Raw genomic sequence first — 17,080 nt, 5'->3', positions numbered from 1 at the left:
TACGGAGCATTTGTTAATCTTGTCCAGACACTGGACTCTAGAGGAAGCCGCTTTGAATTTCCCTGTTGAAACTGTTGAGTGTGTTTCTAGCTAGAGCCAGAATTCAGCTCAGCTCTGATGGCCGACTTGACGGAGACACCCTCAACTACACAGAAAGAAAGTAGACTCAAAATAGTGTGGGACTCAGGCAACTGATGCTGAACTGGGAAAAGATTTTTTAATTAAAATCTATCTTAACAATGACATAGGCTATTGTTCCTAGCTGGCACACTGCGACTTTGCCCTGGAGCATGGCACGGGGCCCAGGGACAGCACTGAGCTGGGGACGAAGCTGAAACGGGAGGGATGGTCTTTCCCGTCTGCTCTGTGGCTCTGCACAGAGACTCTATTTGCTTTGCGCTTTGCGCTTGTATTTCTAGGAAGAAAGGTGCCATCCGGATGTCCACTGAGGCACCCCTCAGCGTGGAGAGACATCTCAGCTTGAGTCGCAGTGAGAAGTCTCATCTGGTTGAGTGCCGTAGTTGGCAGCAGTCTCTCTCTTTCTCTCTCTCGTAGCTGGAGCTCAGTGCCAGCACTAGGATTCCACGATGACTGGTGGCCATTTTTTCCCATTTTAATGGATAGGACACAGAAAAATTGAGAGAGGAGGGGGAGACAGAGAGGGAGAGAGACAGAGAGACACCTGCAGACCTGCTTCACCACTTATGAAGTGTTGTCCCTCCCTGCAGGTGAGGAGCAGGGGGGCTCGAACCCGGATCCTTGTGCAGGTCCTTGCATGTGTGCTTAACAGGGTGACCCAGCCTTTTTTTTTTTTAAATTTCTTTATTGGGGAATTAATGTTTTACATTCAACAGTAAATACAATAGTTTGCACATGCATAACATTTCTCAGTTTTCCATATAACAATACAACCCCTACTAACCCAGCCTTCTTGACAGCAGCTTCTCACCCATATCTTCTTAAGCCCCCCCACGAGCTGAGCCCCCCCGCCAAGTGCAGACTGGCTCCCCACAGCTGGCTTCTGCTTGGTTGAGGTGGAGAGGCTCTGGGCCTGGGGCGCTGACCTGGGCGCTTCCTGCAGCTCTGCCCCCCTGTGCGCATTTGAACTCCAAGCCCTACAGTTTGTTCCCAGCTGCCTCACCCTGGCCCTCGACTGGGACCTCAGAGTCTCACACTCCCATCTCTCTGCCCACCCTGCTCCTCCCGGGATGGAGATGTATTGGCTGGGCACTAGGACGCGGGAAGGCATCCACGCCGGCAGCCCGCAGCCCGCCTCCATCCACGGCAGGCGGAGAGCGCCTGGCCACACGACTGTCAGCATGCAGAGGCCTCTTACTCTCCGGAGTCCGGGGCTCTCGGTGTCATGAGCTCTGTGCTCTCCCTGCTCAATGCTGGATTCACTTTCTCTGTCTTGGCCCTCAAGGGACCCTGTAAATTGATTTAAAGCACCTGGGGTCCAGAACCCACTGTCACCAGGCCATCAGGGCCATTCTCACATGTGGTAGCAATTCTGAACGAACACACACACATACACATACACACACACTCACACATACACACACACACTCACATACACACACTCACACACACATACACACACTCACACACACATACACACACTCACACATACACATACACACACACTCACACACACACACACACACTCACACACACTCACACACACACACTCACACACACACTCACACACTCACACACACATACACACACTCACACACACACTCACACACACACATACACATACACACACACTCACACACACTCACATACACACACTCACACACACATACACACACTCACACACACATACACATACACACACACTCACACACACTCACATACACACACACACACACTCACACACTCACACACACATACACACACTCACACATACACATACACATATACATACTCACACACACACTCACATACACACACACGTACACACACTCACACACACACACACCCACATACACACACTCACACACACTCACATACACACACTCACACACAAACACACACACTCACACACACATACACACACTCACACACACTCACATACACACACTCACACACACTCACACTCTCACACACATACACACACATACTCACACGCACAATCACACACACTCACATACACACACTCACACACACATACACTCACACACAAACACACACTCACACATACTCACACACACATACACATACACACACACACACACTCACACAAACTCACATACACACACTCACACACACATACACACACACACTCACATATACACACTCTCACACACATACACACACACTCACACGCACAACCACACACACTCACATACACACACTCACACACACATACACACACATACACACACACACTCACACACACACACACTCACACACACACACTCACACACACTCACACACACTCACACACATACACACACTCACACACAAACACACACTCACACACACATACACATACACACACTCACACACACACACTCACACACACTCACACACACACACACATTCACACACATACACACACACTCACACACACTCACATACACATACACACACACACACTCACACACATACATACATATACTCACACATACACACACACACACTCACACACATACACAAACTCACACACACATATACACACACTAACACACACACACAATTTATTTTTTACATTTGTGATTAATAATGGCTACCAAACTGGAAGATGACAGTCTATATATAGTTCCACAGCACACCCGCCACCAGAGTTCTGTGTCCCAACCCTTCCTTCACCTCCCAAGGTCACCACCAGAGAGTTCTCACAGGTCTTAGGAACAGTGCGCTTGTTTCTGTTTGTTTGTTTTTGCAAGTTGATATCCGTCCTCTAAATCGCACACGTGAGTGAGACCATCCGGTAGCTGTCTTTCATCTCTTTACTTATTTCACTGAGTATGAAGTCACCTGCAGTTCCATCCATTTTGGCCCAAAGGAAACAGTATCATCTTTTTGATGGCAGAGTAATATTCCATGGAGTAGATAGCCCATAACTTCTCTAGCCAGTCATCTGTGGATGGGCATTTAGGCTGCTTCCACTCTCTGGCTGTTGTGAACCACGCAGCTGTGAGCACAGGGGCGTGTGTGCCTCAAGCACTAAATGCCCACGAGTGGGTTTGCTGGGTAAAATAATATAAATGCCCACGAGTGGGTTTGCTGGGTCAGACGGCAGTTTTATTTTTATTTTAATTTTTTAAATATTTATTTACTTATTGCCTCCAGGGTTATCGCTGGGGCTTGGTGCCTGCAGTACGAATCGACTGCTCCCTTTTGTTGCCCTTGTTGTTTATCCTTGTTATCATTATTGTCGTTATTGCTGTTGTCATTATTGGATAAGACAAAGAGAAATCAAGAGAGGAGGGGAAGCCAGAGAGGGGGAGAGAAAGACAGACACCTGCAGACCTCCTGCTTCACCGCCTGTGAAGCGACTCCCCTGCAGGTGGGGAGCCGGGGGCTCCAACCAGGATCCTTGCACTTCGTGTCATGTGGGCTTAACCCACTGCACTACCGCCCTCCCCGGGCTGTTCCATTTTTATCTGTCTAAGGGCTCTCCATACAGTCCTCCAGAGGGCCTGCCCCAGTCCGCACACAGTCGCATCCCCATCTGGCCTGTCTCAGCCCTTGTCCAGCCTCCCCTACCTCAGCCAGCTTTGCTGCTGGTCGGCCATGACCTCAGTGTTAGAACACAGAGGCGGTTCTGACCCAGCCAGCCAGCCAGCCAGCACCTTTATCTGTGGAGTAAGACCTCTCCCCAAATACTCACTTGCGAAATTTCAAAACCCTCTTTGCCAGGAATCCCGGTGTCACCTGTATTTCCCCCCCGTTAGTCCCTGTGACTCAGTCGCTGGGTGAGAACTAGCTCAGCCCTCATCTTAGAGCCGGGTCACCGCCAAGGTGCTTTTGGAGAGAGGCGGGAGGGGCCTGGGGCTGGCCCGGTGCGGATCCTTGTAACCACGGCCGGCTTTGTCTCCTAACACCCAGTTTTCAAGCCGAAGTGACAAAGGACGTCCTAGGAGAGAAATCCACCTTTCCACATTCCGAGTCACCCAAGTCACCCCTGCACGCGCGCTCAGGCTCCCGGTGGTGGGGGGTTTGTTTGGCTCCTGTGACAGGGAAGCGGGGCAGGGCCGTGGTGAGACGCGCCTGACGGCCGCCCCTTCTGACCCCAGATAAAGGGATACGAGAAGCTGGACAACGAGGCCGAGCGCCTGTCTCGGAGCCGCCAGATCTACGACACCTACATCATGAAGGAGCTGCTGTCCTGCTCCCACGTGAGTGTCCCCGCCGCCACGTCCCGTCCCGTCCTGTCCCGTCCCGTCCCGTACTGCCACCCCATGGGTGGGGGCCAGCTTTCCTCATGTCCACAAGGGAAACCAAACAGATGCTAGGAAAAAAAAACACCAGAACAAAAACTGGGCAGTGGCACAGCCAGTTAAGTGCACATAACACTATGCCAAGGATAGTGCGAGGACTTGGGTTTGAGCCCCTGCTCCCTGCCTGCAGCTGGGACTCTTCAAGGGTGGTGATGGCAGGTCTGCAGGTGTCTCTCTTTCTCTCCCTCTCTCTCTCCCCTCCTCTCTCAGCTCCTCTCTGTCCTATGGAATGAAAAGGAAAAGAAAAGGGGGAAAAAAAAAAACCAAGGCCGCGAGTCGGGCGGTAGCGCAGCGGGTTAAGCGCACGTGGCGTGAAGTGTGAGGAGCCGGCGTAAGGATCCCGGTTCGAGCCCCCGGCTCCCCACCTGCAGAGGAGTCACTTCACAGGCGGTGAAGCAGGTCTGCAGGTGTCTGTCTTTCTCTCCCCCTCTCTGTCTTCCCCTCCTCTCTCTCAAGTCCCCCCTCTCTCTTCCCCTCCTCTTTCGACAACAGCTATAACAACAATGACAATAACAACAACAACAACAAGAGCAACAAAATGGGAAAAATGGCCTCCAGGAGCAGTGGATTCCTAGTGCAGGCACCGAGCCCCAGCGATAACCCCGGAGGAGAAAAAGTGAAAATAAGTTTAGTCCCCAAGTTCCTCACCGGCCTCGTCTCACAGGCTCTCTGGCCACATGTGGCCGGCGGCTCCCACCCCTGCCAGCAAAGTTGCAGCCTTTCCCGCCATCCAGAACGCTCCCCCACAGACTGTGCTGGTCACCGGGCTCTGTCAGGGCTGCAGTGTTGACCGTGCCCCAGGGCCCTTGAGGAGTCTTGCCGGCTTCACCGGGTTAGCCTTTCTGGACCAGACCCGGACTTGCTAGAGAAGATGCCTGTGCTCAGTGGGTAGTCCCCGCAAGTTCCGCGTCCATAGCTCTGCAAGCTGGGGGAATGCCGACTTCCTTGCTGTGGGGCACGCTCTGAACACCCCCTCTCCGTTATTAGAGAAGACAGGCTTGCAGTTTGGGGGAAGGGTAGAGTGAAGGCCATCAGCCTGGTCTCTTTTCTTTCCTGACGTCACTTCAGCATGACTCCCCTTCGCCGAGGGGGCAGGATAGGGTGGTGCTGCCTGGCATTTAATTCCCATGTTCGTTTCTTCCTTCGTGGTAGTACTTTTGCATCAAAAAAAATTTTTTTAGTATTCATTTATTTATTTATTTTCCCTTTTGTTGCCCTTGTTGTTTTATTGTTGTAGTTATTATTGTTGTTATTGATGTCGTCGTTGTTGGATAGGACAGAGAGAACTAGAGAGAGGAGGGGAAGACAGAGAGAGGGAGAGACAGACAGACACCTACAGACCTGCTTCACCGCCTGTGAAGCGACTGCCCTGCAGGTGGGGAGCCAGGGCTCGAACCGGGATCCTTCTGCCGGTCCTTGCGCTTTGCGCCACCTGCACTTAACCCGCTGCGCTACCGCCCGGCTCCCAGCTTTTGCATTTTTAGAGGCAGGAAGGGACACATGCGTTAAAGAAAGCATACAGGTTTTTTTTTTCTTTAGTTTTTTGCACTTTTAAAAATCTTTAAAAAAAAGACAACAACACCTGTACTTTTTTGCACTGTTAATGGCACTTGTGGGAGCAGACATGGTGGTCCCGCACCCCCCACCCGGCCTTCCTCCTGCTCCATGTGTCGGGACCCCAGAAGTTCTGTGGAGCAAGGCCTGTCCCTGCCCCCAGAAGTGTTCAGAGAACACACTCGGTCCCCGCAGGGCACTGTCGAGTTAGTGTTGGGTTAACTTCTCCCTCCTGGTGTTGCATCTGGCGCAGAACCTGGCTGCCTCTTCTGCTCATGAGTAAACATACTCTCTTTAATTTTTATAAAGTCCTTCTCCAAGAAAGCGGTAGAGCACGTCCAAACCCATCTATCCAAGAAGCAAGTGACGTCAAGTCTTTTTCAGGTAAGAGAATCACTCGAGATGTATACTGTATCCAGGTGCTAAGCTCACAAGCCCAGCCCTCGGCCTTGTGGCCCTGGAGGGCCAGGATGGGTGGGTGGGCTCCACTCAGCTCAGTGCTAGGGGTGGACACCACGGGACTCGGGCAGCCATTCAGCAAGGGTCCCTGTGAGCCCCCACCCTCACTCCCCATCCACTGTCTTGATATTTGTCCCATTTGTGAAGCGGCTTACAGTCAAGCTTGGTGACAGACCGCCATCTCCCAGGCTTTTGCAGTTTGATGGTGGGAACACCCACTAGTCTGCCTCAGGCTCTCCGTGCCCCTCGGTCACTGCAGCTTCAGGCTCTTGAACCTGGGACACTGTGCACTGTGACATGTGTCCTTAACCAGGTGAGCCACTGGCTGGCCCCAGCATTACAGTTTCATCAGTAGAAAAATCTGTGAGGCAGAGTTACCCTTCTCAAGGGTCCTTGACGCTTGACCTGTCTCGTCTTCTGTGTCTCTCCATCCAGTCTCTCCATCTTGGTCTCTCCATCTTGGTATCACCTCTTGGGCACTGGCTGGGACCAGTATTTCCATTGTGGAACTGAGGGGTTCAGAGCTGCAGGGAGACTCAGGTGGCTCATCTCCCCCTTTGACAAAGGCCATCTGGCCCGAGTGAGCTGTCCCATTGCCTTGGGGGTCAGTGGCAGCCCTGTGAGGTGGTGTCGGGAAATTGTGAGGATGTGGTTGAGCTCAGCAGGGCTCACAAAGCACCCTCTGTTCCTGATACTATGGCCTATCTACATAATCACTGTTTTGCCTGAAAGATCCCCACCCACTCCATTCCTTTGATCCTTCTTCTTTCTACCCTCAAGACCCTCCCTACCTGCAGGGTATGATTAATCCTGCCAGTTAAAACCTTTGCAACAGTTGCTAAGGAAGTTTCTACCTTCCCAGCCCCCTCTCCAGTCCCACGTTGGGCACCAGATGCCAGGCTACGTGGGGGAGTGCCTCTTCCCGGGGCGCACTCTCTGGGTTGGAGAGAACGCGACCGGAGCCAGCCTGGGCTGCCACTCACTCAGCGACATGAGGGAGATGACTCAGGAACAGACTCATGGTGAAGCAATGCAATGTCTTTATTGATCGGGGAGCCCAGGCGTTTAAAGGGCAGACCTGGAAGTGGCAAGTCGGAAATGGAAATGGCTAGGAAAGGGGCGGAGAAAGGCAAAAGGGGGCTGGGAACGAAGGTAGGAGCTTCCTTAGCAACTGTTGCCAGGGTTTTAACTGGTGGGATTAATACTATCCTGCAGGCAGGGAGGGTCTTGAGGGTAGAAAGAAGATAGATCAAAGGAATGGAGTGGGTGGGGATCTTTCAGGCAAAACAAGGAATATGTAGATAGGCCATAGTATCAGGACTGCAGGGTGCTTTGCGAGCCCTGCCGAGCTCAACCACATCCTCACAGTTTCCTGACAGGGTGGCACAGGCTGGCTTAGCAGAGGCCTCCTTCCCGCCACAGGAAGCGGGTCTCTGGAAAGCCACGATCCTCCCGCTGCTGGGTCTTGGCAACTGGGGGGTCTCTGCGACTGTGCAGTCTTGCCACCTGCTGGCTATCGTTTCCTGACCCGGCCCTTCCTGTGGCATTTTCTCAGAGCGGCCTGTGAAGGCAGAGAACTAGAGCAGTCCATGCCCGTGTGGGATGTCAGGACAGTTCCCAAAGCTGTCTTATTGGTGCCAGGCTGAGCCGTGAAGTGTTGGCATTTGCCGTGTTCACGGCTCTTAACTTTAAAGTTCAGTGTCATATGGGGAAAGTGTTTGTGGCTTATCCAGCAACGTGTCGGCCAGCTTGAGATGGAGGACACTGTGCTCCATGCAGGAAGAGTGGGGCTGGAGTCAGCCAGGAGCCCCCCACCCCAGCCCTGCTGAGTCTTCAGCTGGGCCACGAGCCTCACTGGAAAATCAATAAGTAAAATGACCAACTAGGGAGGAGCCTCTGAATGGCCGTCAGTGCAGAGAACCTATGGCGATTAAATGGGCAGATAGTAACTACACCGTGGGCCCGTGGCCATGACTGGGGTGCCCCGCAGGACGTGAAAGGCCCAGCTCGTGGTCGGGGGTGACTTAGAACCCCCAGCTAGTCCCCGGCCCTGGCTGGGCCACTCGGCTCACTGTGGTCACTCGGGGTGTGAGTGTGGCAGGCCCGGGGGGGGGGGGGGACATCCTGGGCGTGGCAGACACCCATGGCACAGGCCCTGCCTGGCCGGTGCCCTCCAGGCGGCAGAGACGTGTGTCGTGGGAGGGTGAGTCCGTCCTGAGCATGGGGTCCACTGAGTGGAAGCCCACCTGGCCGAGACCGCCCGCTCCCGTCTCCCATGCTAGCCTGTGCCTGCCTAGTGTCTCCTCCATCTTTTCCAGCCGTACATAGAAGAAATCTGTGAAAGTCTCCGAGGCAGCATCTTCCAGAAGTTCTTGGAAAGGTAGGCCCCCTGGTAGTCCCCCTGTGCCGGGCCCTGTCTCTTGAGTCATGTTCCGTCAGTGCCTCCTTAGGACGTGGCGAAAGGCTGCGCCTGGTGTGTGGGGACAGGGCAGCGCTGGGGGGCCAGACCGCCGCTCCCCCCAGCCCCCGCAGCATGGGGTTGGGTCCGTGTCCCCTTTCACCATCCATTCCTCAGCTTCAAAGGGGCCTGTGAAGGGAACGGCCTGAGCAGCCTGGAGAAGGGGGGCTTATTCCCGCTGCACCATGGTGACGCTGTCCCGACTGTAAACCCCCCCCCCACATCTGTCAGGATCAGCTATCACCCCCCACCCCCCAGGAGAAGCAGAATCACCCACAATGATTCCTTTTTTTTTTTTTTTTTTTAACTAGAGCACTGCTCAGCTCTGGCTTATGGTGGTGTGGGGGGCTGAACTTGGGACTTTGGAGCCTTGGGCAAGAAAGTCTCGTTGCAGAACCACTTTGCTATCTGCTGCCTGCCTGCAGTGATTCCTACACAGACCGCAAACACGTGGCCACTGACACTTCGTAGTGGCCTGGATGACGTACTTTGGGTCCGGCACGGACAATGCTCTAGGCTTCCTCAGCGCCCGAGCCCCGCGGGCAGGGCTGGTCTGACCCCCGTCTGCACTCCTGGGTGTGACTGGTGGCCAAGAGCTAACTGCCCTTCCTCAGCCAAGGCTCCTGGGGGAGTTTCTTTCCACGCACACACGCAGAAACCACGCAGCCCTGAAAAGAAGCAGGCTGCCAGTCTACCAGAACCGAGACATGGTTTCACCCCGGGGTGGGGTCAGCCCCTAGGGAGAGGAGCCACCCTGCTCCAGGGTCCCGAGTGGGAACATTGACTTGGTCCCGAGGACCCTGCAAGCTGCTGCCTCAGAAGCCTGCCCTAACCCAGCTCGGGGCCAGATTCTCACTGGCCTGTGACGGGGGGAGAGAGAGGTCTGTGCTGGGGGCCTCCCCAGCCCCCGGGAGCTGCCCACTTGCTCCCTCTGTCCCAGGGAACAAACCAGGCTGGTGGCATGGTCTTTCTTTCTTTCTTTCTTTTTTTTTTTTCTGGCAAGAGTACACATGACTTTTCTGAAATACTTGCCATTTTATGTAGAGGAAGTATTTTAAAAGTCAATTTATTTTTATACTTTTGGCTTTTTTTTTTTTTTATGTGAATGCATTCTCCGAATTAGAATTTTAAAAAAATCTATCATCAGGCCAAAAGATTTTGAAGTCAGGGCTTGGAATAGTGCAGGACCCTCCTTAAATAGAGCTGGGCCTCCCGGGAAAGGCCAGGCCAGGGCCCCCAGGCTCTGGCAGGGGCTGGTGAGGAGGAAGGGACAGCAGAGCTGGGCCCCCCGTCTGCTCCCCCCAACACAGGCCATGTGGGGACACCGACCGAGGCCGAGTTCCAAGCAGAGCTGAGTCCCAGAGGGCGGCTCTCTGTCCTCTGGACGGCCTGCAAGTGGACTGTTCTGCTCAGCTGCCCCAAGCCAGGAATCAGTGACTCCAGCTCCGTCAGTATCTGTCCCCACCCCCTGCAGCCCTCATTTCTGCTTAATGCCTCTCCGCTTGCCTCTGGGGCCCCTGAGAGCTATTATCTTCAGTGCCCTGGCCATCGGGAGGCCATGCTGGCAGCTGCCCGCTGGTGTCCACCATGAAGTGGCTGCTCCTCGGGGACAGGACAGGGCCTTGCTCTCTCCCTAAAGAAGGGTTTCTGTCATGTGCAGATTTCTGGGACAGCCTGTGCGCCCAGGGGCGTCATTTCAGGGCAGGGGGCTGGCTTTGGAGGGGGAGGTCCAGGCCTCTCTCCTCTCCCTGCCGATGCTCCTGTTCAGTTGTAAAATTTCTGAGTTCATGGAGTCCTGTTGTCCGCTCTGAGCTCCAGAATGTTCCAGAAAGTGTGAGGAGAGAGTGGGAGCCCAGCTTACGGAGAGAGCTCCCAAGCACCAGCCTGTGGGTGTTTTTGCTTTTGTTTTTGTGGTGGGGAGGACCTGACGGAGTTTTCCTCCATACTGTCCACCTCTTGCAGATGTCTGTCAGGGCCTCTGCAGAGAACGCCGCCATAGGGAGAGGCCAGGATGCTCTCTGGACCACCCCTCAGACGCCCCCCCCCCCCCGTGGGTTCTGCAGTTACAGAGAACTCAGAAATGCTTTTTAAAAGGTTCCTAAAAGGTGTGTCCCTTGATAGCCTAAGGAAGGAGGCTGTGTGGGCCTGAAGGCTATCTGCTGTGAAGCTGGTAGGCCCTCCAAAGGGCACCTCCTGACAACTCCTCACCATCCTCTCCCCCTTCCCATCCGTCCGTCCATCCATCCATCCATCCATCCATCCATCCATCTACTCATCCCTGTGTCTGTAAGGATCCCTGCTGAGAATAGACAAACCCCAACATCCCACCAGGAATGTCCTTTGCTTTGAGAGTTTCTTTTGGGTTAAAAACATTTATAACACGAACACCACAGATATTTTGTTCAGTAAACAGTGGACACAGCATCACTGTCACAAAGATTCAGGACAGATCGTTGTCTTCAAGGGGAAACATTTGAGGAACCTGTGGAAGTGTGTGTGGGGCTTTATCTCCTGCATCTTCTGGGGCAGGACCCAGGCTTCCTCTCCCAGCTTGGACCATCCCCGCGGGAGGCAGTTCCAGACCCAGGCTCCTGACAGGCCTCGGTCTCCTCCCCGCCAGCTGGGGTCAGCCTTGGGGCGTCTGCTCCCTGAGTCGCTGAGCGGTGAGCAGGCAGGTGGCCACACGGAGGGTGGGCTCCTTGAGTCACGATCCATCCAGCCCGGCTTTGTCACTCACGGTGACACCTCCCGGGCGCTTGGCCTACAGCAGGCCTGAGTGACAGGTGACGTTATCACACTGCCCACGGGGCTTTGGGGACAGTGAGGCCAACCCCCAGACCATCTCGGGAGCCCATTTACATGGGTTCTACGTGGACGCGCGGAGTCTTGAACCGTGGGTCAAAGTAAACACGTCATTAACTTGAGTCACACCCGCCAGCCCTGCTCCCCTCCTGTGGGCCTGCGTGACACTCATTCAGGCCAAGTGGGACCGTGACAAGTAGAGGCGACACCTGACGTTTCTCATCCGAGTGGAGCTAGATTCTGGCGGAATGAGATGCTCCAGGAAAACGGGTCTGCGACACTGACTCTCTCAGGGGAGCTGAGCTCCAAGGAGTCCGTGTCTGTGTCTGTGTCTGTGCGTCGCCTACACTGGCCTGCGGGCCCCTTTGATTTGGTGATTGACTTCTCACCTTTACTTCTCTCCCAGCGACAAGTTCACTAGATTCTGCCAGTGGAAAAACGTGGAACTTAACACCCATGTGAGTATCATCTGCCTTTCTTTCTTTCTTTCTTTCTTTCTTTCTTTCTTTCTTTCTTTCTTTCTCTCTTTCTTTCTTTCTTCAAGCAGTCCCCCTCCCCCCGCGGGCTGCACATGGTGAGAAAACGCTCCCCGGGGCCATTCCCTGCACAGCAGATGTGCCTCCAGCTACGTGCCGACCGTCTTCCCAGAAGGCCTGAGTTTTAATTCTCTTTTTCCCATGCTCCCAGAAGAACGTGCTTCCTTTTTCAAGGAAGGCTCTTCCCGGCAGTCCCAGGGACATGCGGAGAAATGGCAGCAAAGACCCCAGGCCCGTACCAGACGGCCAGCTCTGCCCCCTGCGCTGGTGTCCTCCCAGCTGTCAGGTTCTCCCCTTTATTCCTGGCTGTGATCTTGAGATAACAAAACAAAGACATCTTGTGCTAGACCAAGGCTTCACTTTGCACCCCCTTTTTAAAATTAATTTTTTATTATCTTTGTTTATTTATTGAATGGAGACAGCCAGAAATGGAGAAGGAAGATGTTGACAGAGAAGGAGAGAGGCAGAGAGACGCCTGCAGCCCTGCTTCACCACTCACAAAGCTTTCCCTCCGCAGGTGGGGACCAGGGCTTGAACCCGTGTCCTTGCGCTCTGTAACATGTGCACTCAGCCAGGTGCACCACCACCTGGCCCCTCACTTTCCCTTTTCAGTTGTTTTGAGAATGATAGATGTGGCCCTCAGGCCCAAGCAGCTTCCTTCTGTATTTCCACTTCTCTTAGCTTTCAAGGCCAATCATTCTAGACTGGGGGCTTTACTTCACACCTCTCTCTCTCCCTCTCTCTCTCTCTCCCTCTCTCTTCCTCTCTCTCTCTCTCTCTCTCTCTCTTTCTCCCTTTCTCCCCCTACCTGTCAGAGCTGGGGCCCTCTCACATGCAGGATCCTACAGCTCCTGGCTGACTAACTTGTTTTTATTTCCCTTTTAATATAGAGACAGAAAGAGACAGAGACACTGTAGCCCCATTCCGTCATCTGCTGAGTTCTGCCTGGTGCTGTGCTCAGCTCTCCCATGTGGCTTTGGGGGCCTGGAACCTCCAGAGAAATGAGCTCTCTCCTGTCCCCTCTTTCACTTAAAAAAAAATAATATATTGGTTGGACAGAGACAGAAATTGAGAGGGGACTGGGAGATAGAGAGGGAGAGAGACATCTGCAGCCCTGCTCCAACACCTGTGAAGTGTCCCTCCGCGGGTGGGGAGCAAGCGGGGGCTTGCTCCGGGTCCTTGTGCCTGGTGATTTGTGTGCTTAAGAGCTGCACCACTGCATTCTCTCCCCTCCTCTGTCAGTCTTTCCCTTCCTTTAGACTTAAAATTGGGGAAAAAGAAATGAGCAACCTAGTTGGATTTTTTTGTTTTTTTAAATTTTTTCCTTGAATAGTAATATTGGGGAAGGCTTTCATTTTTTTTGAAATTTTTATTTATTATTATTATTTTTTTAACTTCAGGGTTATTGCTGGGGCTCAGTGCCTGCACCATGAATCCACTGCTCCTGGAGGCCATTCCCCCCTCCTTTTGTTGCCCTTGTTGTTGTAGCCTTGTTGTGGTTATTATTGTTGTTGATGCTGTTGTTGTTGGATAGGACAGAGAGAAATGGAGAGAGGAGGGGAAGACAGAGGGGGAGAGAAAGACAGACACCTGCAGACCTGCTTCGCCGCCTGTGAAGCGACTCCCCTGCAGGGGGGGAAATGGGGGCTCAAACCGGGATTGTTATGCCCTTGCGCTTGGCACCACATGTGCTTAACCTGCTGCACTACCGCCCGACCCCCCCAAATTTTTATTTTTTTTTTATTGGTTAGAGACAGAGAGAAATTGAGAGGGGAGGGGAGACAGAGAGGGTAATAGACAGAAACACCTGCAGACCAGCTCACCACTTGTGAAGCTGCCCCCCTGCAGGTGGGGACCGGGACTTGAACCCGGGCCCTTGTACACTATAGTGTGTGCGCTTAATCAGGTGTGCCCCTGCCTGCCCCCTGCACATTTTCCCTAAAGATATGCTTTATGACAGAGAAGCGTGTCCGCACACACACATTCCCAGGATGCGTCACTGCTTTCTGCCAAGCCAGGGTGGATGCCAGCCTCACACACAAAACACCTGCTTTACCTAAACACTCAGTCACTACGGACTGTCACAAGAAGCCTTCCTTCTCCTGCTTCTCTTCCTCCTCTTCCTCTCCCCCCTCCCCCCAGCCCTTCCTGTGTTCCTTGGTAGGATGACTGGAGAAGAGGCAGTGGTGTTTTGCTGTCACCTTTTCCTGGGCTCTGCTCTCATCAGATCTAAGGTCCCTTGCCATCACACGGGAGGCGCCCCTTCCTGGCTCGGGGGGCCTTGAGCTCTAAACCTGGACCCGCCCGGTGTGTGATGGTGGCTCTCCTGCGGCCACCTCCCCTCGCACAGGGCTGCAGCTGCCTTCGTGGCCTCTTGGTTGGAGTCCCGGGAAGCAGACCCCCGGCACGGACCCCTGTGAAGGCAGCTCTGTGTCCCCCTCACGCCCACTCCTGCTCACATGCCCGCTTGAGTCTGTGGCCCCAGGCCAGCGATAGGCAGTTCCCACCTTGACCGGCCTCTGTAGGGGGCCTGGCTGGGTGCCCTCGGGACGCCCAGATGCCCTGGACAGACCCCTCTGCCCAGCCCGCTCCTGGGGTCCCTGTCCTGGCTGCTCCCCAACTTCAGGCCTTCAGAGGGGGGAAGGGGGGTGGCTCTCCCTTGGGACGTTCGGCTACACACTCACCTGTTCCTGCTCCCCCATTGCTCCAGCCTCCTCCTGCCCTTTTGAGGGGAGCCCAGAGGGGTTCAGACCTCTACAGTCCCACCCCCCACCCCTGCCCAGTCTGTGGGACCCCCCCCTCACACACACACTTTCACCACAGCCTGAGCCTGGGCTGAGTGACAGCTCGGCTCCCGTCCCTGTGCTCTGACCCGCAGCTGACCATGAATGATTTTAGCGTGCATCGAATCATTGGCCGCGGTGGCTTTGGCGAAGTGTATGGCTGCAGGAAGGCTGACACCGGCAAGATGTGAGTCCCCTCCTGCGGCTGGGGGCGGGGGGGCTTCTCCTGAACCCCGAGCATAGCCTCCACGAGGCCCCGATGGGCTGTGAGGGGACCGCTTGCCGGGCCACGGGGCCAAGCAGACACAGGGGTGCAGCCCCGGGCAGGAAGGGTCTCCCCGGCCCCCTCGCTGGCCCTGCAAGTGCCTCTGCATCTCACCCTGCCCACCCAGGACAGGTGGGTTGGAGGCTTGAACCCTGGTCCTGTAATGTGTGCACTCAACAGTGTGCCACTACCCTCCCTGTCACCTGGGGGCTGGAGGGTTGGCATGTGACAGTCTAGTCAGTGCACGTGTGCCAGAGTGTAGGGTCTCCTGGGAAATGCAGGCTGCAGGTATTAAGGGTGGGGGACAGTCTACTTGGGGGGCAGGAGAGAGCTCACCCAGTAGGGGGCATGTCCTGGTTTGAGCCCTGGCACCACATGGGAGCACCGTGAACAGCACCAAGGGAAGCTCCCTGGGGAAGCAGGGAGCTCTGGTGTCTCCTTCTCTGTCGAAATGAACACAGTCCGGGCCTGGGAGTCACTGTGGTATTTACTGCACAGGCGCCCTGCTGCCCACTGGCTGTCACCTCCAGGGGACCCTTTATCCTCATTAGCACATGTGCCCTGCTTTCCCTTGGGAAAAGCTTTTCCCTTGTAGAGGTGACCCCCACACCTGTTCCAGGTGTCTGCACCTGGCTTTGTGCTGAGACAGGAGAAACGAGAGACAGGTGGGTTCTGAGCGTCACAGAGGCCCAGTGAGGTGACGGTCCCTCCAGCGCCAGGCTGGACCTTCCAGAAGCCTCAGTGGGGCGGGGGGGGGGGGGGCGGTCACAGAAATGAAGTGAAGCCGGTGCTCTGGGGGCGGCACAGCCGGCATGAAACAGAAACAGAACGGGGAAGGGCGACGTCACAGGGCCCGGTGGCCCACACGAGCGAGCCCCGTGGTGTGTGTACCCACCCTGAGCCCTCCAGTTCACCGGAGCCTGCCCGATCCCCCGCTCCCTCGGGGACTGTCTGGGTGCCACGGGCCTTGGTACCCAACACCACCCCAGGCGAGGCTGGTGACACCACAGCCTGAAGCTTTGCTTCCCGCCTGCAGGCCCGGCCCCGTAATCGGGGGCTTCCTTCTCAGGGCCTGCTGGGAAGGTGGCTTAAAGGTCCATGTGAGCAGCAGCCCCTGGCTCCCAGCATGCCCCGGGTCACACTGCGTCAGGAGTGTGTCCGGCACATGGGAGCACATGCCTGGGGTAGCTTCCTGAGGGGTGCAGCAGTGCTGTGGTGTCTCCTCCTCTCTCTCCTCCTCTCTGGCTCTCACCCTCTCCCAGGGAGAAGCACTGAAGCCCCTAGGAGTGGGGGCTGGGCAGGCCCCTGCAGCCCCTGTGAAATCCTGGCAGGAGACTTTCTTCTTCTTTTTAAATTATTTACTTATTTTCCCTTTTGTTGCCCTTGTTGTTTTTTATTGTTGTTGTAGTTATTGTTGTTGTTGTTATTGATGTTGTCATTGTTGGACAGGACAGAGAGAAATAGAGAGAGGAGGGGCAGACAGAGAGGGGGAGAGACAGACAGACACCTGCAGACCTGCTTCACCGCCTGTGAAGCGACTCCCCTGCAGGTGGGGAGCCGGGAGCTCGAACCAGGATCCTTACGCCGGTCCTTGTGCTTTGCGCCACCTGCACTTAACCCTCTGCCCTACCACCCGACTCCCTCAGAGACTTTCTTCTTATGCTTTTTATTGTCCTGCCGAGAAAGCGTTCTGCTTTCTCTATCCTGTGAATGTGGGACATGCCAAATAATGTCTGTTTTAAGTTTGCAAAAAGCCTCTGAACTCTTTCTTC

The 17,080-nt window shown here is 54.7% G+C and overlaps 1 protein-coding gene across 7 annotated transcripts in view; it reads left to right on the top strand.

Annotated features, from left to right (window-relative positions):
* Nucleotides 1–17,080, top strand: part of GRK3 (G protein-coupled receptor kinase 3) — an 85,182-nt gene that overhangs the window by 40,863 nt on the left and 27,239 nt on the right. For all 7 annotated transcript variants that reach the window (XM_060192590.1, XM_060192592.1, XM_060192589.1 and 4 more), the window contains 5 exons: nucleotides 4,248–4,349; nucleotides 6,315–6,389; nucleotides 8,783–8,844; nucleotides 12,131–12,182; nucleotides 15,139–15,230. In XM_060192590.1, coding sequence (XP_060048573.1) covers nucleotides 4,248–4,349; nucleotides 6,315–6,389; nucleotides 8,783–8,844; nucleotides 12,131–12,182; nucleotides 15,139–15,230 — 383 coding nt within the window. The remainder of the gene's footprint in view (nucleotides 1–4,247; nucleotides 4,350–6,314; nucleotides 6,390–8,782; nucleotides 8,845–12,130; nucleotides 12,183–15,138; nucleotides 15,231–17,080) is intronic.

Source organism: Erinaceus europaeus, chromosome 6 (assembly GCF_950295315.1).
Source record: "Erinaceus europaeus chromosome 6, mEriEur2.1, whole genome shotgun sequence".
Lineage (NCBI taxonomy): Eukaryota > Metazoa > Chordata > Mammalia > Eulipotyphla > Erinaceidae > Erinaceus > Erinaceus europaeus.
The sequence above is the reverse complement of the archived record's forward strand: the minus strand, read 5'-3'. Positions and strand labels throughout refer to the sequence as shown.